The 17,559-nt window shown below is 50.0% G+C and overlaps 1 protein-coding gene across 3 annotated transcripts; it reads left to right on the top strand.

Annotated features, from left to right (window-relative positions):
• Window positions 1-3,860: 3,860 nt before the first annotated feature.
• ZSCAN22 (zinc finger and SCAN domain containing 22) lies at window positions 3,861-17,341 on the top strand. 3 transcript variants are annotated; one of them, XM_012500251.2, is made up of 3 exons: window positions 3,861-3,951; window positions 12,297-12,747; window positions 15,230-17,341. In XM_012500251.2, exons 2-3 carry the CDS (start codon window positions 12,348-12,350, stop codon window positions 16,303-16,305), a joined length of 1,476 nt encoding a protein of 491 aa, XP_012355705.1. In that variant the 5' UTR covers window positions 3,861-3,951; window positions 12,297-12,347; the 3' UTR covers window positions 16,306-17,341. The 3 variants fall into 3 exon arrangements, with proteins under 3 accessions (XP_012355705.1, XP_030675311.1, XP_030675312.1); XM_030819451.1 differs by lacking the exon at window positions 3,861-3,951 and adding an exon at window positions 9,280-9,307; XM_030819452.1 differs by lacking the exon at window positions 3,861-3,951 and having other exon boundaries at window positions 12,028-12,731.
• The last annotated feature ends 218 nt before the right edge of the window (window positions 17,342-17,559 follow it).

Here is a 17,559-nt window from a genome sequence, read left to right as displayed (position 1 = left end):
CCCAAAATGCATATGTTGAAGTCCTAACCCCCAGTATACCTCAGAATATGACTGTATTTGAAGATAAGACCTTTAAGTAAGTAATTAAGGTTAAAGAAGATATGGATGGGTCCTAATCCAACATGACTGGTGTCCTTGTAAGGAGAAAGAGACAGCAGGAGCATGTGCAAACAGAGGAAATGCCATGTGAGGACACAGTGAGAAGCCAGCCATCTACAAGCCAAGGAGAGAGGCCTCAAGAGAAACCAAACCTATGGCCGGGCGCGGTGGCTCACGCTTGTAATCCCAGCACTTTGGGAGGCCGAGGCAGGCGGATCACGAGGTCAGGAGATCGAGACCACAGTGAAACCCCATCTCTACTAAAAATACAAAAAAATTAGCCGGGCGTGGTGGCGGGCGCCTGTAGTCCCAGCTACTCGGAGAGGCTGAGGCAGGAGAATGGCGTGAACCCGGGAGGTGGAGCTTGCAGTGAGCCAAGATCACGCCACTGCACTCCAGCCTGGGCGACAGAGCGAGACTCCATCTCAAAAAAAAAAAAAAAAACAAAAGAGAAACCAAACCTGTTGACATCTTGATTTGGGGACTTCCAGCCTCCAGATCTGTCAGAAAATAAATTCTTTTTTTCTTGAGACGGAATCGCGCTCTGTCGCCCAGGCTGGAGTGCAGTGGTGCGATCTGGGCTCACTGCAAACTCCGCCTCCCGGGTTCACGCCATTCTCCTGCCTCAGCCTCCCTCAGGCACCCGCCACCACGCCCAGCTGATTTTTTTTTTTTTTTTTTTTTTTGTATTTTTAGTAGAGACAGGGTTTCACCTTGTTAGCCAGGATGGTCTCGATCTCCTGACCTCATGATCCGCCCGCCTCAGCCTCCCAAAGTGTTGGGATTACAGGCATGAGCCACCGCGCCTGGCCCAGAAAATAAACTTTAAACTATCTTTTAAGCCACCAAATCTGTGGTATTTTGTTATGGCAGTCCTAGCAAACTAATATACCCTCCTCCCACCCATAATCAGAGGGCACTATCAGGCACCTGGGTCAGCCTTGCTCACCCCTTGGACACTAGTTCAACCCATCAACCCTATCATCTATACCAGACTTGTCCAACTCGCAGCCCACAGGCTGTATGTGGCCCAGAACAGCTTTGAATGCAGCCCAACACAAATTCATAAACTTTCTTAAAATATTATGAGATTTTTTTTGGCGATTTTTAATAAACTTATCCGCCATCGTTAGTATATTTTACGTGTGGCCCAAGACAATTCTTCTCCCAATGTGGCCCAGGGAAGCCAAAAGATTGGACACCCCTGATACACCTTCAAAACAGATCCAGATCTGACCACTTGTCAGCATCTCTACCACACCACCCTGTCTGACCACCCTGATCTGACCTAACTGCCTCAGGTGCCAGTACTCTCAAAGCAATTGCATCTTTGGTCTCCCTGACTCCACTCTCATCTTGACAGTCTTCTCCTGCAGCAGCCAGAGAATTCCTATGAAGAGCTAAGTCACAGCACAGCCCTCCTCTGCTCAAAGGCCTCCCATAGCTCCCACTTCTCTCAAGGTGGAAATCAAAGTCTGTATGTGAGCCAAGTGTGGTGGCTCATGCCTGTAATCCCAGCACTTTGACAGGCTGAGGCAGGAGGATTGCTTGAGGCCAGGAGTTCAAAAGCAGCCTAGGCAACATAGTGAGACATTGTCTCTACAAAAAATAAAGTCGTATGTGGCTCACAAGCCCTTCAAGATCTGCCCCCACAGGCCTCCCCTTTCTGTCCTTGTCCCCTCCCATCTCCTTCCCTTAATCCACCCCAGCCAGTCTTCTTCATCCATGCCTCCTCCTGACGTGGGCATTTGTGTTCCATCTACTTTGAACTTACTCTCCCTGAGTTCTTCCCTCTATTCAGGCCTCAGCTTAAATACCAACTCCTCAGAAAAATGACTTCGTTTACCATCTGCCTCCCCACACAATAACATCACCTCCATAAAGGCAGGCCGTGCTTATCATCATTGCAGTATCCAATCTGCAGTGGTGCTAGCTGCCCGTTGTGGGTGCTCAGTATTTATCTGTGGAAGGAAAAGAATATATGCTCATTCCAGCTGCTAGCAGTCTGCAGGGCAAAGTCTGAGAACAATAGGGGATGTGAGCACAGGCTGGGGCCAACAAACACCACCAGCACCACCAAGCAATCATACATGCCCTGCCTCAAAAAGGCCTCACCTGAACATAGGCTGGGCCACCAACCTCTATGTATCGGGCCCCAAGCCAGAGTCTCCTGCTCAATGTATCTTACACATACACACACACACAGAGAAGATACATTCTCACACACAGTCCAGGCATCGACCGAATCACACAATCACACTACCATTCACAGTCACTGTAACAACATCACACACAGTCTAGGGCCTTTATACTGTGTCAGGTCCACCCCATTACCTCTAAGTATCTGTCTCAGACACAGTTACACCTGGTGCAGGCAAACACAGCTGCATGATTATCACATATGACGATTAAATCACAGGTCACACACATGCAGAGTAAGTACACAGAACAACCCACAAACCTGGTCACAGAGTGACTCATGCAGACAGACGCCCAGCTCAAATTCAGTAAAAACTGATACACATTTATAAAAACGATTACATGTGGTCACAGAGAGCCACACATAGCTACACTCAATACACACCCTGACATAGGCAACCATACCCCTCACCTCTCACAAAGGCACCTTCAGTACTCATACAGACACCCACAGCCCCAGCCCCTCAGACAGGCACCCTCTCCCCTCACTCCTAACATGGGCACCCTCACCTCTCACCCAGGTACCCTTGTTACTGGTGGAGGATGTCCAGGTTCTTGGCATCTTGAACAAATAATTGGACAAAACACACGAGGAAAAGAATGAAGCAACAAAAGCAGAGATGTACTGAAAATGAAAGTACACTCCACAGTATGGGAGCAGGCCCGAGTATAGGGGCTCAAGAGCCCCGTTACAGAATTTTCTGGGGTTTAAATACCCTTTAGAGGTTTCCATTGGTTACTTGGTATATGCCCTATGTAAATGAAGAGGACAAAGTAAAGTTACAAAGTTATTTACTCCATGTACGCCCTGCATAAATAGAGAGGATATTTCCTACCATAGCTGAAGTTTCCATTTGATTTACTTCTAGGAAGTCCTTAGCTTCCCTGCCTCCAGACCCAATTTTCCTGCCTCACCCTTACCCCTCACCCCTCACACAAACACCCTCAGCCCTCCCAAAGCCACCCTCAGCCCTCACACAGGCACCCTCACCCTCACACAGGCACCCTCACCCTCACACAGGCACCCTCAGCCTCACACAGGCACCCTCACCCTCACACAGGCACCCTCACCCTCAGCCTCACACAAACACCCTCAGCCCTCCCAAAGCCACCCTCAGCTCTCACACAGGCACCCTCAGCCCTCACACAGGCACCCTCAGCTCTCACACAGGCACCCTCAGCCCTCACACAGGCACCCTCAGCTATCACACAGGCACCCTCAGCTCTCACACAGGCACCCTCAGCCTCACACAGGCACCTTCAGCCTCAGCCTCACACAGCCACCCTCAGCTCTCACCCTCACACAGGCACCCTCGGCCTCACACAGGCACTCTCACCCTCAGCCTTCACACTTCCCTCACCTCCACGTCCCTCCTTTCGCGCATCCCCTGCTGCTCTCCCACTCAGCGCCACCTCAGTCCCACAAAGGCCGGGCTGGGATCCTGGGGCCTGCGTGCTGACCAACGTCAACTACAATTCCCAGCAGGCACCGCGCCTCGGTACACTTGAGCTTCCGGAGGACGCCGGGAATTGTAGTCCTGGCTGGCGTGGGCCCGTGGGGCGTGCTGGGAGCTGTGGTCCGGGTCGGCGGGCGCGCAAGCTGGCTAGTCTCTGCGGCCACCTCCGGAAGGGTCCGCCGGCTGTGCTGGTGAGGTGGGTTTCGGGGGTGTTCTCCGTCCTGGTCCAGGCTGGAGAGGAGCACAGCAGGTCCAGAAGCCGCGAACCTCTGGGGTGGCCAGAGCAAGATGCGGGGTACCGCCCAGCGGATAGAGAGTGAGAGGCTAACTAGGGGCCGTGAATAGACGGACTGCGAGTGCCGGACACACGCGCAGAGGATGTGACGGACTGACGGACCAGGTGTGGACGGACCGTGTGTGCACGGACTGACGGACCCGGTGTGGACGGACTCACGGACCGAATGTGGTGCGGACTGACACACAGTGCCGGACGGACCGACGGAGACTGTGTCGGACGGACCGACGGAGAATGTGTCGGACCGACGGAGTGTGTCGGATGGACTGATTGACCGGGTGTGGGGCGGACGAAGTGTGGAGCGGGCGGACAGATAACAGATAAAATGTAGGACCAGTGGCCTGGGAGGGTGTGGGGCGGACCCGTTTACGTGTCTGATAGGCGGTTCTGTGTCTGACACCTCTTGGGTGTGTGTATCTGACGGGTTGGAGGGTGTGATTCTGATAGGTTGAGTGTAACACTAACCATGGAGTGTGTGACTGACAGATGGTTGCCGTTTGAGACTTTCTAGGTGGGTTGTGAGATACTGTGAGAGGGTGAGCGTGTGACGGTGTGATTTCAAGTGTGACTGATATTCTTTATGCGTCCTTGAGATGGTGACTAAGATTATGAATGACTGTGATCAGAATAATACTGTGTGATGGAAATGCTGCGAGGGCCTGTGTTTGTTTATTTTTGAGACGGAGTCTTGCTCTGTTGCCCAGGCTGGAGTGCACTGGCGCAATCTCGGCTCACTGCAACCTCCCCCTCCCGGGTTCAAGCGATTATCCTGCGTCAGCCTCCTGAGTAGCTGGGATTACAGGCACTTGCCACCACACTTGGCTAATTTTTTGTATTTTTGGTAGAGACGGGGTTTCACCATGTTGGTCAGGCTGGTCCGGAACTCCTGACCTCAGGTGATCCACCTGCCTAGGCCTCCCAAAGTGCTGGGATTATAGGCGTGAGCCACCATGCCTGGCCAGGCCTGTGTTTATTTGACTGATTATAGGTGACATTGAGCTATTTCCTGTGTCTGGGTATTTTGAAGGCTATGGCTGACAGACTGTACCTGAGATAATATGTGTTAATATATGATTGACTGAGATTTTTATCAGGGAGACTAAAACTTGGGTGATCCACAAACAGTTTACCAAGCATCTGAGAGAGGATTTGTGCTTTGCCATGTCTGCAGCTGAAATTGGGTGACTAGTGGTCATTCAGCTGGGCTTATGGATATGTCCCCCGGTGTTTGCTTACGTGTAGCAGGGGGCTGTGGAATCCATACATCTACTACATGTTTACTGTGCACCAGGCCTGTGCTGGTCACTTATAATAAATCACCTCACATAATCTCATAGCAACCCTCTGAGGTAGGTACCATTATGAGGCTTGGTATAAGCTATGTGTGAGAAATGAAAAGAACCACCCTCCTTGGTTGGTAAAGCAGCTGTGGATGGGGAACCTCAACCTGATAGGGGTTGAGGTTGGCTGAGGAGGCTGAGGAAGTTTGACATACATGTATTTCAGAGACTGTCATGAGGGATTTCTCCAGAATAGGTGTTCCAGGGGTGCAAAAGAGAACTTGGGAGCTGTTGCTTCATCTATTGTCATCCCTGCCACCCTTGCTCCTCCTTCCCCTCCCCTTCCCCAAATGGTTCCCTACATTCGTGGGTAAGCATGCTCAGTCTTTCGTGGTCATTCCATTTGCTTAATGCCTGTTTATTGTGAACCTGCTATAGGGCAAGTCCTGTGTACTGTGGCTCCAGGACAGCCCAGCCTCTCTGAGGAAACAGTACAGAGCCAGCAAAGAGTTACTCAGGGCACTCTGGGAAGAGGACTTAGACTAGTACCAGCTATCTGGGATGACACCTGAAGAAAGTGGCAGCTAAGATGAGGCCTAGAGAGCCCAGAGGAATCAGCCAGAGAGGGATTTCAGAACTCGAGAACAGCAGGGGCAATAAGGGGTTTAGGAAGGCCACGAGAGACCCAAGAGAACTTTACAGTGCAGTGAAGGGGCTTAAACACAGCTTTGCCAGAGGTCGCCAGGGGTCACCAGCTGTCACCAAAAGGTTTCAGGATTGGGGTCTTGTTTTAGAGTAACGTTCTCTTCTTCCTGTGCCCAAGGCCACTGCTCTTTCTCAGGCCTCCTGCATCTCTGTCCAGGGTGACTTCCTTGAGCAGAGACTCCAAGCACACTGAGTGTCCTGGCTGACATTGAAGGAAAGGAAAAAGAAGAACTGCAAATACTTAAAACTGTGAGAGTCGTGGATGGGAGAGGGAGAGGCTAAGTCTTTGAATATGGAGTAGTATGTGGCCAAAGCAAAGTGTTGAGGTCTCCTAGGAGAGGTTACACTTAATTTAGGGTATTCTTCCTGACTATAAGAGAAAACAAGTTCACTGTGGGAAGTACAGAATGTCAAGAAAAGTAATACAGTAGTCACCCCTTGTCTTCAGTTTTGGTGAGTGTAGTACAATAAAATATTTTGAGAGCGGGAGAAAGACCACATTAATATAGCTTTTATTACAGTATATTGTTATAATTGTTCTATTTTATTAGTCATTGTTGTTAATTTCTTACTATGCCTAACTTATGAACTTTATCAAGGGTATATATGTATAAGAAAAAATACAGAATAGATAAGATTCAGTAATATCCATGGTTTCAGGCATCCATTGGAGGGTCTTGGAACACATCCCCTGCAGATAAAGGGGAACTACCATAGTATAAAATACCTTGGTAAGGATGTAGAGAAATTGGAACCCTCATCCACAGCTGGTGGGAATGCAAAATGGTACAGCCAATTTGCAAAACAGCCTGGCAGTTTCTTAAAAAGTTAAGCATTGGCTAGACGTGGCCAGGCGCAGTGGCTCAAGCCTGTAATCCCAGCAATTTGGGAGGCTGAGATGGGCGGAGCATGAGGTCAGGAGATCGAGACCATTGTGGCTAATACGGCGAAACCTCATCTCTACTAAAAATACAAAAAAAAAATAGCTGGGTATGGTGGTGGGCGTCTGTAGTCCCAGCTACTCGGGAGGCTGAGGCAGGAGAACGGCGTGAACCCGGGAGGCAGAGCTTGCAGTGAGCCGAGATGGTGCCACTGCACTCCAGCCTGGGCAACAGAGCAAGACTCCGTCTGAAAAAAAAAAAAAAAATTTCAAAAAGAAAGTATTATCTCCCTCTGAATGTCGGTAGCACCCCCATCTAGAAATGGGGCTGGATTCTGAGAAGCAGAATTAATATTGAGGCAGAGAGCACGGTCATTTTGAAGCTCTTACAACATACTGCCAAATTGTTTGCCAAAGATATTCTAATTGATTGCCCTCACCAATAGTACATGAAAGTAGTTTTTTGCTGGCCCTGACCAGCATTCAGTGCTCACAGTTCTAGAATTTGGAAAGGCTTTGAGTGTGGAGGAAAGACCGCAGATAGCCTGAGCTCAAACACTAGCTTTGTTCCTACTGACCAGATGACTCTAGCAGCTGAGTTTCCCCAACTTTGAAAATGGGAGTGGTAATACTGACTCACAGGGTGGTGCTAAAGCTTGAATGGGATAACAGATGCAAAAGGCTAGTATGGCCTGGTAGCTGGTAGGTTCCCATTGACTGTCTGTTCCCATTCTCTTTTATTCCTGTTGCACACTATACCCATATCCATCATAATGATTATCTTATCATGTGTTGATCGCTGCCCTTCCATTGAGGTCATTGAGCATAGGACCCATGCCTTCCCCGTATTTGCATTTCTAATACAGTGCTGGGCACACTCATTGCATTTCTAATGGGGGTGTGTTGAACAAAAGTATTATTATTGATGTATGTGCCCAGCAATGCTGTAGACACTTGGGATAAAGCAATGACCTAAACAAAAACCCCTGCCCTTAATGTGCTGACACTCCAACAGGGGCAAGTAAATAATAAGCAAGTAATCACATAAGTGTATCACATATCAGGTGGTGAGGAGCAAATAAAGCAGTGTAGAAGCACAGAGACTTACTGATAAGGTGTCTTTTGTGTAGAGGCCTGACTTAGATAAGGGAGAGAACACCTAACAATTATCAAATGCACTTTTTTTTTTTTTTTTGAGACAGAATATCACTCTTGTCGGCCAGGCTGGAGTGCAGTGGCACAATCTCTGCTCACTGCAACCTCCACCTCCCGGGTTCAAGCAATTCTCCTGCCTCAGCCTCCCAAGTAGCTGGGATTACAGGCCCCCGCCACCACGCCTGTATAGTTTTCGTATTTTTAGTAGAGATGGGGTTTCGCCATGCTGGCCAGGCTGGTCTCGAATTCCTGACCTTGTGATCCACCTGCCTCAGCCTCCCAAAGTGCTGGGATTACAGGTGTGCGCCACCACACCCAGCTGACATTATTATTATTATTATTATTATTATTATTATGAGATGGAGTCTCTGTTGCCAGGCTGGAGTGCAGTGGCGTGATCTCGGCTAACTGCAGTCTCCACCTCCCGGGTTCAAGAGATTCTCCTGCCTCAGCCTCTCAAGTAGCTGGGATTACAGGCACACGCCACCATGCCCAGCTAATTTTTTTGTATTTTTAGTAGAGACGGGGTTTCATCATGTTGGCCAGGATGGTCTCGATCTCTTGACCTCATGATCGGCCCAGCTTGGCCTCCCAAAGTGCTGGGATTACAGGCATGAGCCAACATTATAATGCCTGGCCAACATTATTTTTTTTAAAGCTTTATTTTTATTTTATTTTATTTTTTGAGATGGAGTTTCATTCTTGTTGCCCAGGCTGGAGTGCAGTGGCACAATCTCAGCTCACTGCAACCTCCGCCTTCCAGGTTAAAGGGATTCTTCTGCCTCAGCCTCCCAAGTAGCTGGGATTACAGGCGTGCACCATCATGTCCGGCTTATTTTGTATTTTTAGTAGAGATGGGGTTTCTCCATGTTGGTCAGGCTGGTCTTGAACTCCTGACCTCGTGATCTACTCGCCTTGGTCTCCCAGCGTGCTGGGATTCTGGAGGCGTGAGCCACCGCGCCTGGCCTCCAGAACATTTTTATCATCCCCAAAAGAAATTCCTAAACCCATTAGCAACCACTCCCATTTTTGTCTCTCTTCAGCCTCTGACAAGCACTAATATGCTTTCTTTTTTTTTTCTTTTTTTTTTTTTTTTTTTTTTTTTTTTTTTGAGACGGAGTCTACCTCTGTCACCAAGCCTGGAGTGCAGTGGCACACTCTTCGGCTCACTGCAACCTCCGCCTCCCAGGTTCAAGAGATTCTCCTGCCTCAGCCTCCCAAGTAGTTTGGATTACAGGTGCCTGCCACCATACCCAGCTAATTTTTGTATTTTTTAGTAGAGACAAGGTTTCACTGTGTTGGCCAGGCTGGTCTTGAACTCCTGACCTCAGGTGATCCGCCCACCTCGGCCTCCCAAAGTGCTAGGATCACAGGTGTGAGCCACCGCGCCCTGCCATGTCTTTCTTCTTTTACTTAGCATCATGTTTTCAAGGTTCATCCATGTTGTAGCATTAATCAGTACTTTTGTTTCTATTTCTGGTGAATAGTGTTCCATTGTATGTATATACAGCATTTTATCCATTCATCAGGTGATGGACATTTGGATTGTTTCTCCTTTTTTGCTGTTATAAGTAATGCTTTTTTTTTTTTTTTTTTTTTGAGACGGAGTCTCGCTCTGTCACCCAGGCTGGAGTGCAGTGGCGTGATCTTGGCTCACTGCAAGCTCCGCTTCCCCGGTTCACACCATTCTCCTGCCTCAGCCTCCCAAATAGCTGGGACCACAGGCGGCCGCCACCACGCCTGGCTAATTTTTTGTATTTTTAGTAGAGACGGGGTTTCACTGTGTTAGCCAGGCTGGTCTCGATCTCCTGACCTCGTGATCCTCCCACCTCGCCTCCCAAAGTGCTGGGATTACAGGTGTGAGCCACCGCGCCCGGCCCCTGTTATGAGTAATGCTGTTATGCACATTTGCGTATAACGTTTCGTGAGGACATGTTCTTATTTCTCTTGGGTCTATACGTAGGAGTAGAATTGCTAGGTCGTGGGGTGGCTCTGTTTAAGCTTTTGAGGAACTCCCAGACTGTATTTCCCACAGTGGCTATCCCGTCTTACGTTCCCAGCAGCAGCATGTGAGGATTACAGTTTCTCCATATCTTTGCCTACATGTTATCTGATTATAGGCATCCCAGCAGGTGTGAAGTGCTGTCTCATCGTGGTTTTCATTTGCAGTTCCCTGGTAGCTAATGATGTTAAGCATCTTTTCATGTATTTATTGCCCATTTATGTATCTTCCTTGGAGAAATGTCTAGTCACATCCTTTACTCATTTTTAAATTGTATTATTCATCTTTTTACCATGGAGTTGTTCTAGGTACAGGTCTCTTATCAGATATATGATTTGCAAATATTTTCTCCCACTCTGTGGGCTGCTTTTTCACTCTCTTGATGTGGTCCTTCAAATCACAAAAGCTTTTAATTTTGATGAAGTCCAGTTTATTTATTTTTTCTTTTGTTACTTATGCTTTTGGTGTCATAGCTAAGAAGGCTTTGCATTATTTTCAAGTATTCATGGAACATTCACCAAAATTAACCATACACTGGGTCACAAACCAAGTTTCAGCAAATTTTAAATGATCGAAACCCATCGTAGCATGTTTTCTGACCACAACAGACTTAATCTAGACATCAGTAATAAAAAGACAACTAGAAAACCCCCAGTTGTTTGGCAATGAAGCAGGAGAGTTTTAAATAACCAATGGGACTGGGCGTGGTGACTCATGCTTGTAATCCCAGCACTCTGCGGGGCCGAGGCAGGCAGATCACTTGAGGTCAGGAGTTCGAGACCAGCCCGGCCAACATGGAAAAACCCCATCTCCAGTAAAAATACAAAAATTAGCCTCACGTGGTGGCGCACACCTGTAGTTCCAACTACTTGGAGGCTGAGGCAGGAGGACTGCTTGAACCCAGGAGGCAGAGTTGCAGTGAGCCAAGATAGCACCACTGCCCTCCAGCCTGGGTGACAGAGGGAGACTATGTCTCAAAAAAAAAAATAAATAAATTTTAAAAAATAATTAATGAGTAAGGTAGAAATTGTAACAGAAATTAGAAAATATTTTTAACTAAATGATAATGAAGATACAGCATATCAAACTTGTGATGTATAGCTAAAGCTGTGTTTAGAGAGAAATTTATAGCCTTAAATATGTGCATTAGAAAAGAGGAAAGGCTGGGCAGGGCACAGTGGCTCACGCCTGTAATCCCAGCACTTTGGGAGGCTGAGGCGAGTGGATCACGAGGTCAGGAGATCGAGACCATCCTGGCTAACATGGTGAAACCCCGTCTCTACTAAATGTACAAAAAATTAGCCGGGCGTGATCGCGGGCTCCTGTAGTCCCAGCTACTTGGGAGGCTGAGGCAGGAGAATGGTGTGAACCCGGGAGACGGAGCTTGCAGTGAGCCGAGATTGCGCCACTGCACTCCAGCCTGGGCGACAGAGCGAGACTCCGTCTCAAAAAAAAAAAAAAAAAAAAAAAAAGAAAAGAGGAAAGACTGAAAGTCAATTATGTATCAATCTCAAACACTACAAAATAATTAGGAAATAAAGTGAGAGAATGACCATGTGGCTGCCTGGGGAATGTGAGACAGAGGGAGAAAGACTTGGCTCTGTGGGTGAGGAGCACGCCTTAAACAGGCTGGCTGTAGGTTTGTGTGGGTTTGTAGCTTAGCTCTGTTAATCCTTCACTAGCTGAGGGACTGTGGACAAATCTTTTCCTCCTGTGTGTCTGTTTTTACATCCATAAAATAGGTAGAAAGTCCCACCTCCTGAGTTTGTTGTAAGTTTTTTTTTTTTTTTTTTTTTTTTTTTGAGATGGAGTCTCGCTCTTGTCACCCAGGCTGGAGTGCAGTGGCGCGATCTCGGCTCACTGCAAGCTCCGCCTCCCAGGCTCACGCCATTCTCCTGCCTCAGCCTCCCGAGTAGCTGGGACCACAGGCGCCCGCCTCCACGCCCGGAGAATTGTTTTTGTATTTTTAGTAGAGACGGGGTTTCACCGTGTTAGCCAGGATGGCGTTTGTTGTAAGTTTTAAATGAGTCTACATGCAAGCAGTACTAGCTTAGAACAGTGCTCAGCACCCACCAAGTGGTGCTGAGGGTAATTATTAGGGTTGTCTATGTCTTTGTGAGAGTCTTTCACATCTCACAGGCCACAAGCCTGTGTTTTCCCTGCTCTGTAGGCATGAGGCAGGGCCCAGGTTCCATGTGATGCTGAAGCTCTGACATTCCTGCAGGCCCAGTGCCAAGGTTCCGGCATCCTGCGTCTCACTGAGCACTGCTGCCCGATGGCCATCCCCAAGCACTCCCTGAGCCCAGTGCCGTGGGAAGAGGACAGCTTCCTTCAAGTGAAGGTGGAGGAGGAAGAGGAAGCCAGCCTCTCCCAGGGCGGAGAATCCAGCCATGACATTGCTCACCCTGAGGCTGCACGCCTGCGCTTCCGGCACTTCCGCTATGAGGAGGCATCTGGTCCACACGAGGCCCTGGCCCACCTCCGAGCCCTGTGCTGTCAGTGGCTGCAGCCCGAGGCGCGCTCCAAGGAGCAGATACTGGAGCTGCTGGTGCTGGAGCAGTTCCTGGGTGCGCTGCCCCCAGAGATCCAAGCCTGGGTGGGAGCCCAGAGTCCCAAGAGCGGAGAGGAAGCCGCTGTGCTGGTGGAGGATCTGACTCAGGTGCTGGACAAGAGAGGTAAAGGGGCGCTGTGGGCAGCTTCACGGCACTCCAGGGGTACACCCTGGACAGGAACATGGGAGCACAGAGGTTTGGGGTTACTCATGCACCCATTCTCACATTCGTACTTTACCCTAACTCTCACACACTGTTGTAGACAGGTGTGTTTTGGTTGCAGATGACCAAAAATGAGCTGAAATGGGCTGAAGCAAAGAAGGGTAAGGAGGCAGCAGATACGACTATATCCAGAAGATCTGTTGACAGCATCAGAACTCTCTTCTTCCTCTCTTGTTCTGTTTCTCAGTTGGTTTTTTCTGTGTTAGCTTCATTCTTATTTTAGGTTCTCTTTCCAAAGGGGACAAAGATAGCCAGGAACCCCAGGCTTATGTCTTACCAATGTAGAAACCCCAGGGTAATAACAATAAGAGGTCCCTGGTCTGAGCCCCCACTGGCCTGGTTGGGATCTTATGTTTGTGTTTGGCCAACCAAATCCCAGGGACTCACAGTGACCAACTGGCTGTTTCTCAGAGGAAACCAGACGAGGGACTGGGTGCCTGGGGTGGCTGTTGGGGGGGACGGAAATACCAGATGTCCCTGTGCACCTTCTCTATGCCCACCCTGGGCTGGACTCTAGGATTTGGGTGAGTCAGACCTGCCCCAGGCTCAGCTGGGCACTGTTATCCAGAGACCCACACAAACATCCCAACCCAGGGAGGTCCAGTGGGATGCAGGGAAGACCCAGCCTTGGGACAGTCCAGAGCAGGGAGTGGTGGCTCGTCTCAGATGTGCTTGGCCTGGCCTATTGGCAACAGACAGGAGGTGGGCGTACCACATACTGGGAGGAAACATGCAGTGCGCAGGAGTAATGTGGAGTCTGGATACAGCTGAATCATCAAGGCTCAGTAGATCCAACCGCTGCTTCTCTTCCTGGCCACATGACTCCCTTGTGCCTCAGTTTACTCATGGGTAAAATGGGGATTGTAATAAAAACGCCCACCTTAGTGGTGTTGAGAGATAAAAGGCAATACCCTTGCAGCACCTGAAATGGTGCCTGGCATAGATTAAATAAATGGTAACTGCAACTGTTAGGAAAATTTGTTCAGCTCTGGGAGAAACAGGCCTCTCTGGAACAGAAGTTGGTCTCTGCTCAAGCAGATGTCACAGAGACAGGGAGAGGAAAGAGGGAGTAGCCTCATCCTCCCACAGGGTTGGCCAAAGCTCAGAGAAAGGGCAAAATGCAGAGGGAATGGTGGGGTCAAAGGCCAGCAGTGTGATTTGCACTGGAGTATTCTGGTAAAAGCAGGTGGTGTGATATTTCTGGAGTAGAGGAAGGAAGGGGGAGGCAGGGCCAAGCAGATGGCTGGGGGAGCAGGGGAGACTGCCTGTGGACCTGGAGAAGATTCTGGAGCTGAAATCCCAACTGGGCCACTAGCTAGCTGTAATCCTGTACCAGTTACTCAACACCTTCCCTCAGCTGGATTTCAGTTGCCCCATCTGCAACAGAATCACAGCAGTACCTCCTTCTGAGAGCAGGTCGAAGCTGAAATGAGGCAATGGAAGTCACCCACTGTGCTTGGGGCCCAGCACATGACAAGAGCCTGATAATGGTTAGTGGCCCTGGAAGGCCAGCGGCACAGCGTCCATGGCTTACAGATGGGGAGACTGGGTCCCAGATGAGGGCAGGACTGCTTAAGGTGGTAGAGCTGGGGTTTGAGTCCAGTTTCTGCACTGCTGAGCCCCACTGTGGACTTGAGCAGTGGGTATTCCACCTGTCTCTGCCTCCTCCCTGGAATCCATCCAGTAGATGTGCCAGATTATGTGTCCTTTGCACCCATACAGGGCAGGTCAGTGCGAGCATTCCTCTACCTCATGCACACTCTCATCCCCAAGAGCACCTCCGCCACACTCTGCCTTCATAGTACTTTATAATGTAGGGGCTTGAGAAGCCAGGTACTCACCCCCAGCAGCCATATTCTACCTGGGGTTCTACTTGCAGAAGTTTTCACCATCATGGGCTTCTGGATTGATTCCCTCATTCAGCCAGAATTCACTGAGCACCTGTGGACACATCCAGGCCGAGAGGCAAGGTGTTGAGTGTGAGGGACAGAACTGCAACCTCACAGAGATCAGAGCCTGCAAGGGTGCATGTGCTCAGGGTCCTGACGAGGACAGACCCTCCCTCTCTCTCTGTCTTTCAGATCAGTTACACATCAGGGTTTCTCCTCTTGACTCTTGAGCCAAAATTGGGAGCCTTGAAAAATGGAGAGTTTGGTGGGAGGAGGATAAATCAGAACCCGTGGTGTAGTTTTGGATGGTGTGGGAGGACAGCCCTGCACCCTTTGTCGTCCAAGACACCAAATGAGAAACTTCCCCTTGGAACTGGGGCCAGATGTTAGGAACGGGCCACATCTCCCCTTACGAAGTGTGACCGGGGCCCTCGGCAGAGTAGGGGAGGCTTGGTGTGGTAGGAGGAGTGACGCCGTGGTTCGGACTGTTTCAGGATGGGATCCAGGAGCCGAGCCCACAGAGGCAAGCTGCAAGCAGAGCGACCTGGGAGAGTCAGAGCCATCAAATGTGGTCACTGAGACCCTCATGGGAGGTGTTTCCCTCGGACCCGCCTTTGTCAAGGCATGTGAACCTGAGGGCAGCTCAGAGAGGTCTGGACTATCAGGGGAGATCTGGACAAAGTCTATCACACAACAGATCCATTTCAAGAAAACTTCAGGGCCTCACAAGGATGTCCCCACAGACCAGCGTGGCCGTGAATCTGGTGCCTCGAGGAACAGTTCTAGTTCGTGGCCAAACCTCACCTCCCAAGAGAAGCCTCCTTCAGAAGACAAATTTGATCTGGTGGATGCTTATGGGACAGAGCCTCCAGACACCTACTCAGGGAAGAGGTCCTCCCAGTGTCGCGAGTGTAGGAAGATGTTCCAGAGTGCCTCGGCGCTCGAGGCACACCAGAAGACCCATTCTCGGAAGACACCATATGCCTGCAGCGAGTGTGGGAAAGCCTTCAGCCGGAGTACTCACCTCGCCCAGCACCAGGTTGTCCACACAGGGGCGAAGCCCCATCAGTGTAAGGAATGTGGGAAGGCCTTCAGCCGAGTCACCCACCTGACTCAGCACCAAAGGATTCATACTGGAGAGAAACCCTACAAATGTGGGGAATGTGGTAAAACGTTCAGCCGCAGCACTCACCTCACCCAGCACCAGCGGGTGCACACGGGGGAGCGGCCCTACGAGTGTGACGAGTGCGGGAAGGCCTTCAGCCAGAGCACGCACCTGACTCAGCACCAGCGCATCCACACCGGGGAGAAGCCCTACAAGTGTGACGCGTGTGGCAGAGCCTTCAGCGACTGCTCAGCCCTCATCCGACATCTGAGAATCCATTCTGGAGAGAAGCCATATCAGTGTAAGGTTTGTCCGAAGGCTTTTGCACAGAGCTCCTCCCTCATCGAGCACCAGAGGATCCACACAGGAGAGAAGCCTTATAAGTGCAGCGACTGTGGGAAGGCCTTCAGCCGTAGCTCAGCCCTGATGGTTCACTTGCGGATCCACATCACGGTACTGCAATGACCGGAAGTCGCCCCTCGGGGCATAGCACAGCGTCTTCATGGAGGCTCAATATCTAAGAGAAACCCTGAGTTCCTCAAGAGCCACAAACGGGGGGTGACTGATGAGCTGTCAAAATGATAGGTGCCTGAGGGCAGACTCGGCTGTCTAGGAACAACTCTGCATTTGAGGAACCCTTGTGAGCACAAGGTGATTCAGGCCAGCTGGAGAAGCTTCCAGAAGGGCCCCGAACTGCTACCCTCTATTTCCTACTCAGGACTGTCCCAGAGAGAAGGCAGCTGAGCTGAGGATTTAGACTGGTTCCGAGGGCCAGGGCAAATGAAGGCACACGTCTCTCAGAACTCAGCATCCCAAGACGCTCTGGGCAGACAGACTGTAGCTTGTTCTCATGTGGTTCTTGCCTGCTTTTCTGCTGCTTAGCCCAGAAGGGACACCTGCCATGCCCACCTCTGTGCCTTGGCACCTACTGTTTCCACTCCAGCCTATTTTGTGCCTAACTCCAGGGCTGACTTTTGAGACTGCCTCTTCCATGATGCCTTTTCCACACTCTGCCTCTCTCATGGTTTCCTGTCGTAATCAGTGGTGCTGCTTGACACCTGCCCAACACGTTCCTGTCTCTCCTTTTCCTTCCACATCCCACCAGTTACCAGCGCTATTGTTTTAACCTAAAGCTTATCTCTAATTCACCTCCTTTTCCACCACTGCTACCTTATGTGAGCCCTCATTCCCTTTTGCCTGGATTATAGCCGGGGTCTCTTTCCTGACCCCTTCCTGCCTTTATTCTCTACCCCTGTATCACTCTCCAGGGGACTCTTGATATTACTCAGATCTGAATGTGTCACTCCAAGGTGGAAAGCTCTCCAACCCATCTCCTTCTACAGCACAGCTTCCTGAACAGGGTATAAGCATGCTGAGATGGAGGCTGCCCTGGGCCCCAAGCAACCTCTCCAGTTATCCTCATATGCGTGTATGAATAGTGTCATTTTTCTGTGCGTGCAGTGATGTGAAAATGGCCTCATCTCATACCATGGCTCCACCTTCCATACACCAGCCACATGGAACTACTGTGGTTCCCAAAGGAGCCATATGTTTTCCCACTTATGTGCCTTTGTGCCTGTGCCTGGAACTCTCCTCTCTCTTTTTTTTTTTTTTTTGAGACGGAGTCTTGCGTCTTGCTCTGTTGCCCAGGCTGGAGTGCAGTGGTGCGATCTCGGCTTACTGCAAGCTCTGCCTCCCGGGTTCATGCCATTCTCCTGC

Source organism: Nomascus leucogenys, chromosome 10 (genome assembly GCF_006542625.1).
Source record: "Nomascus leucogenys isolate Asia chromosome 10, Asia_NLE_v1, whole genome shotgun sequence".
NCBI classification, from domain to species: domain Eukaryota; kingdom Metazoa; phylum Chordata; class Mammalia; order Primates; family Hylobatidae; genus Nomascus; species Nomascus leucogenys.
This window is presented reverse-complemented; position numbering and strand designations above follow the sequence as displayed.

Excerpts from the sequence above, each read along its gene's own strand:
- ZSCAN22 (XM_012500251.2), top strand. The coding sequence starts at position 12,348 with ATGGCCATCCCCAAGCACTCCCTGAGCCCAGTGCCGTGGGAAGAGGAC. Across the intron at positions 12,748-15,229 it reads TCAGGTGCTGGACAAGAGAG|GATGGGATCCAGGAGCCGAG; the intron begins GTAAAGGGGCGC and ends GGACTGTTTCAG.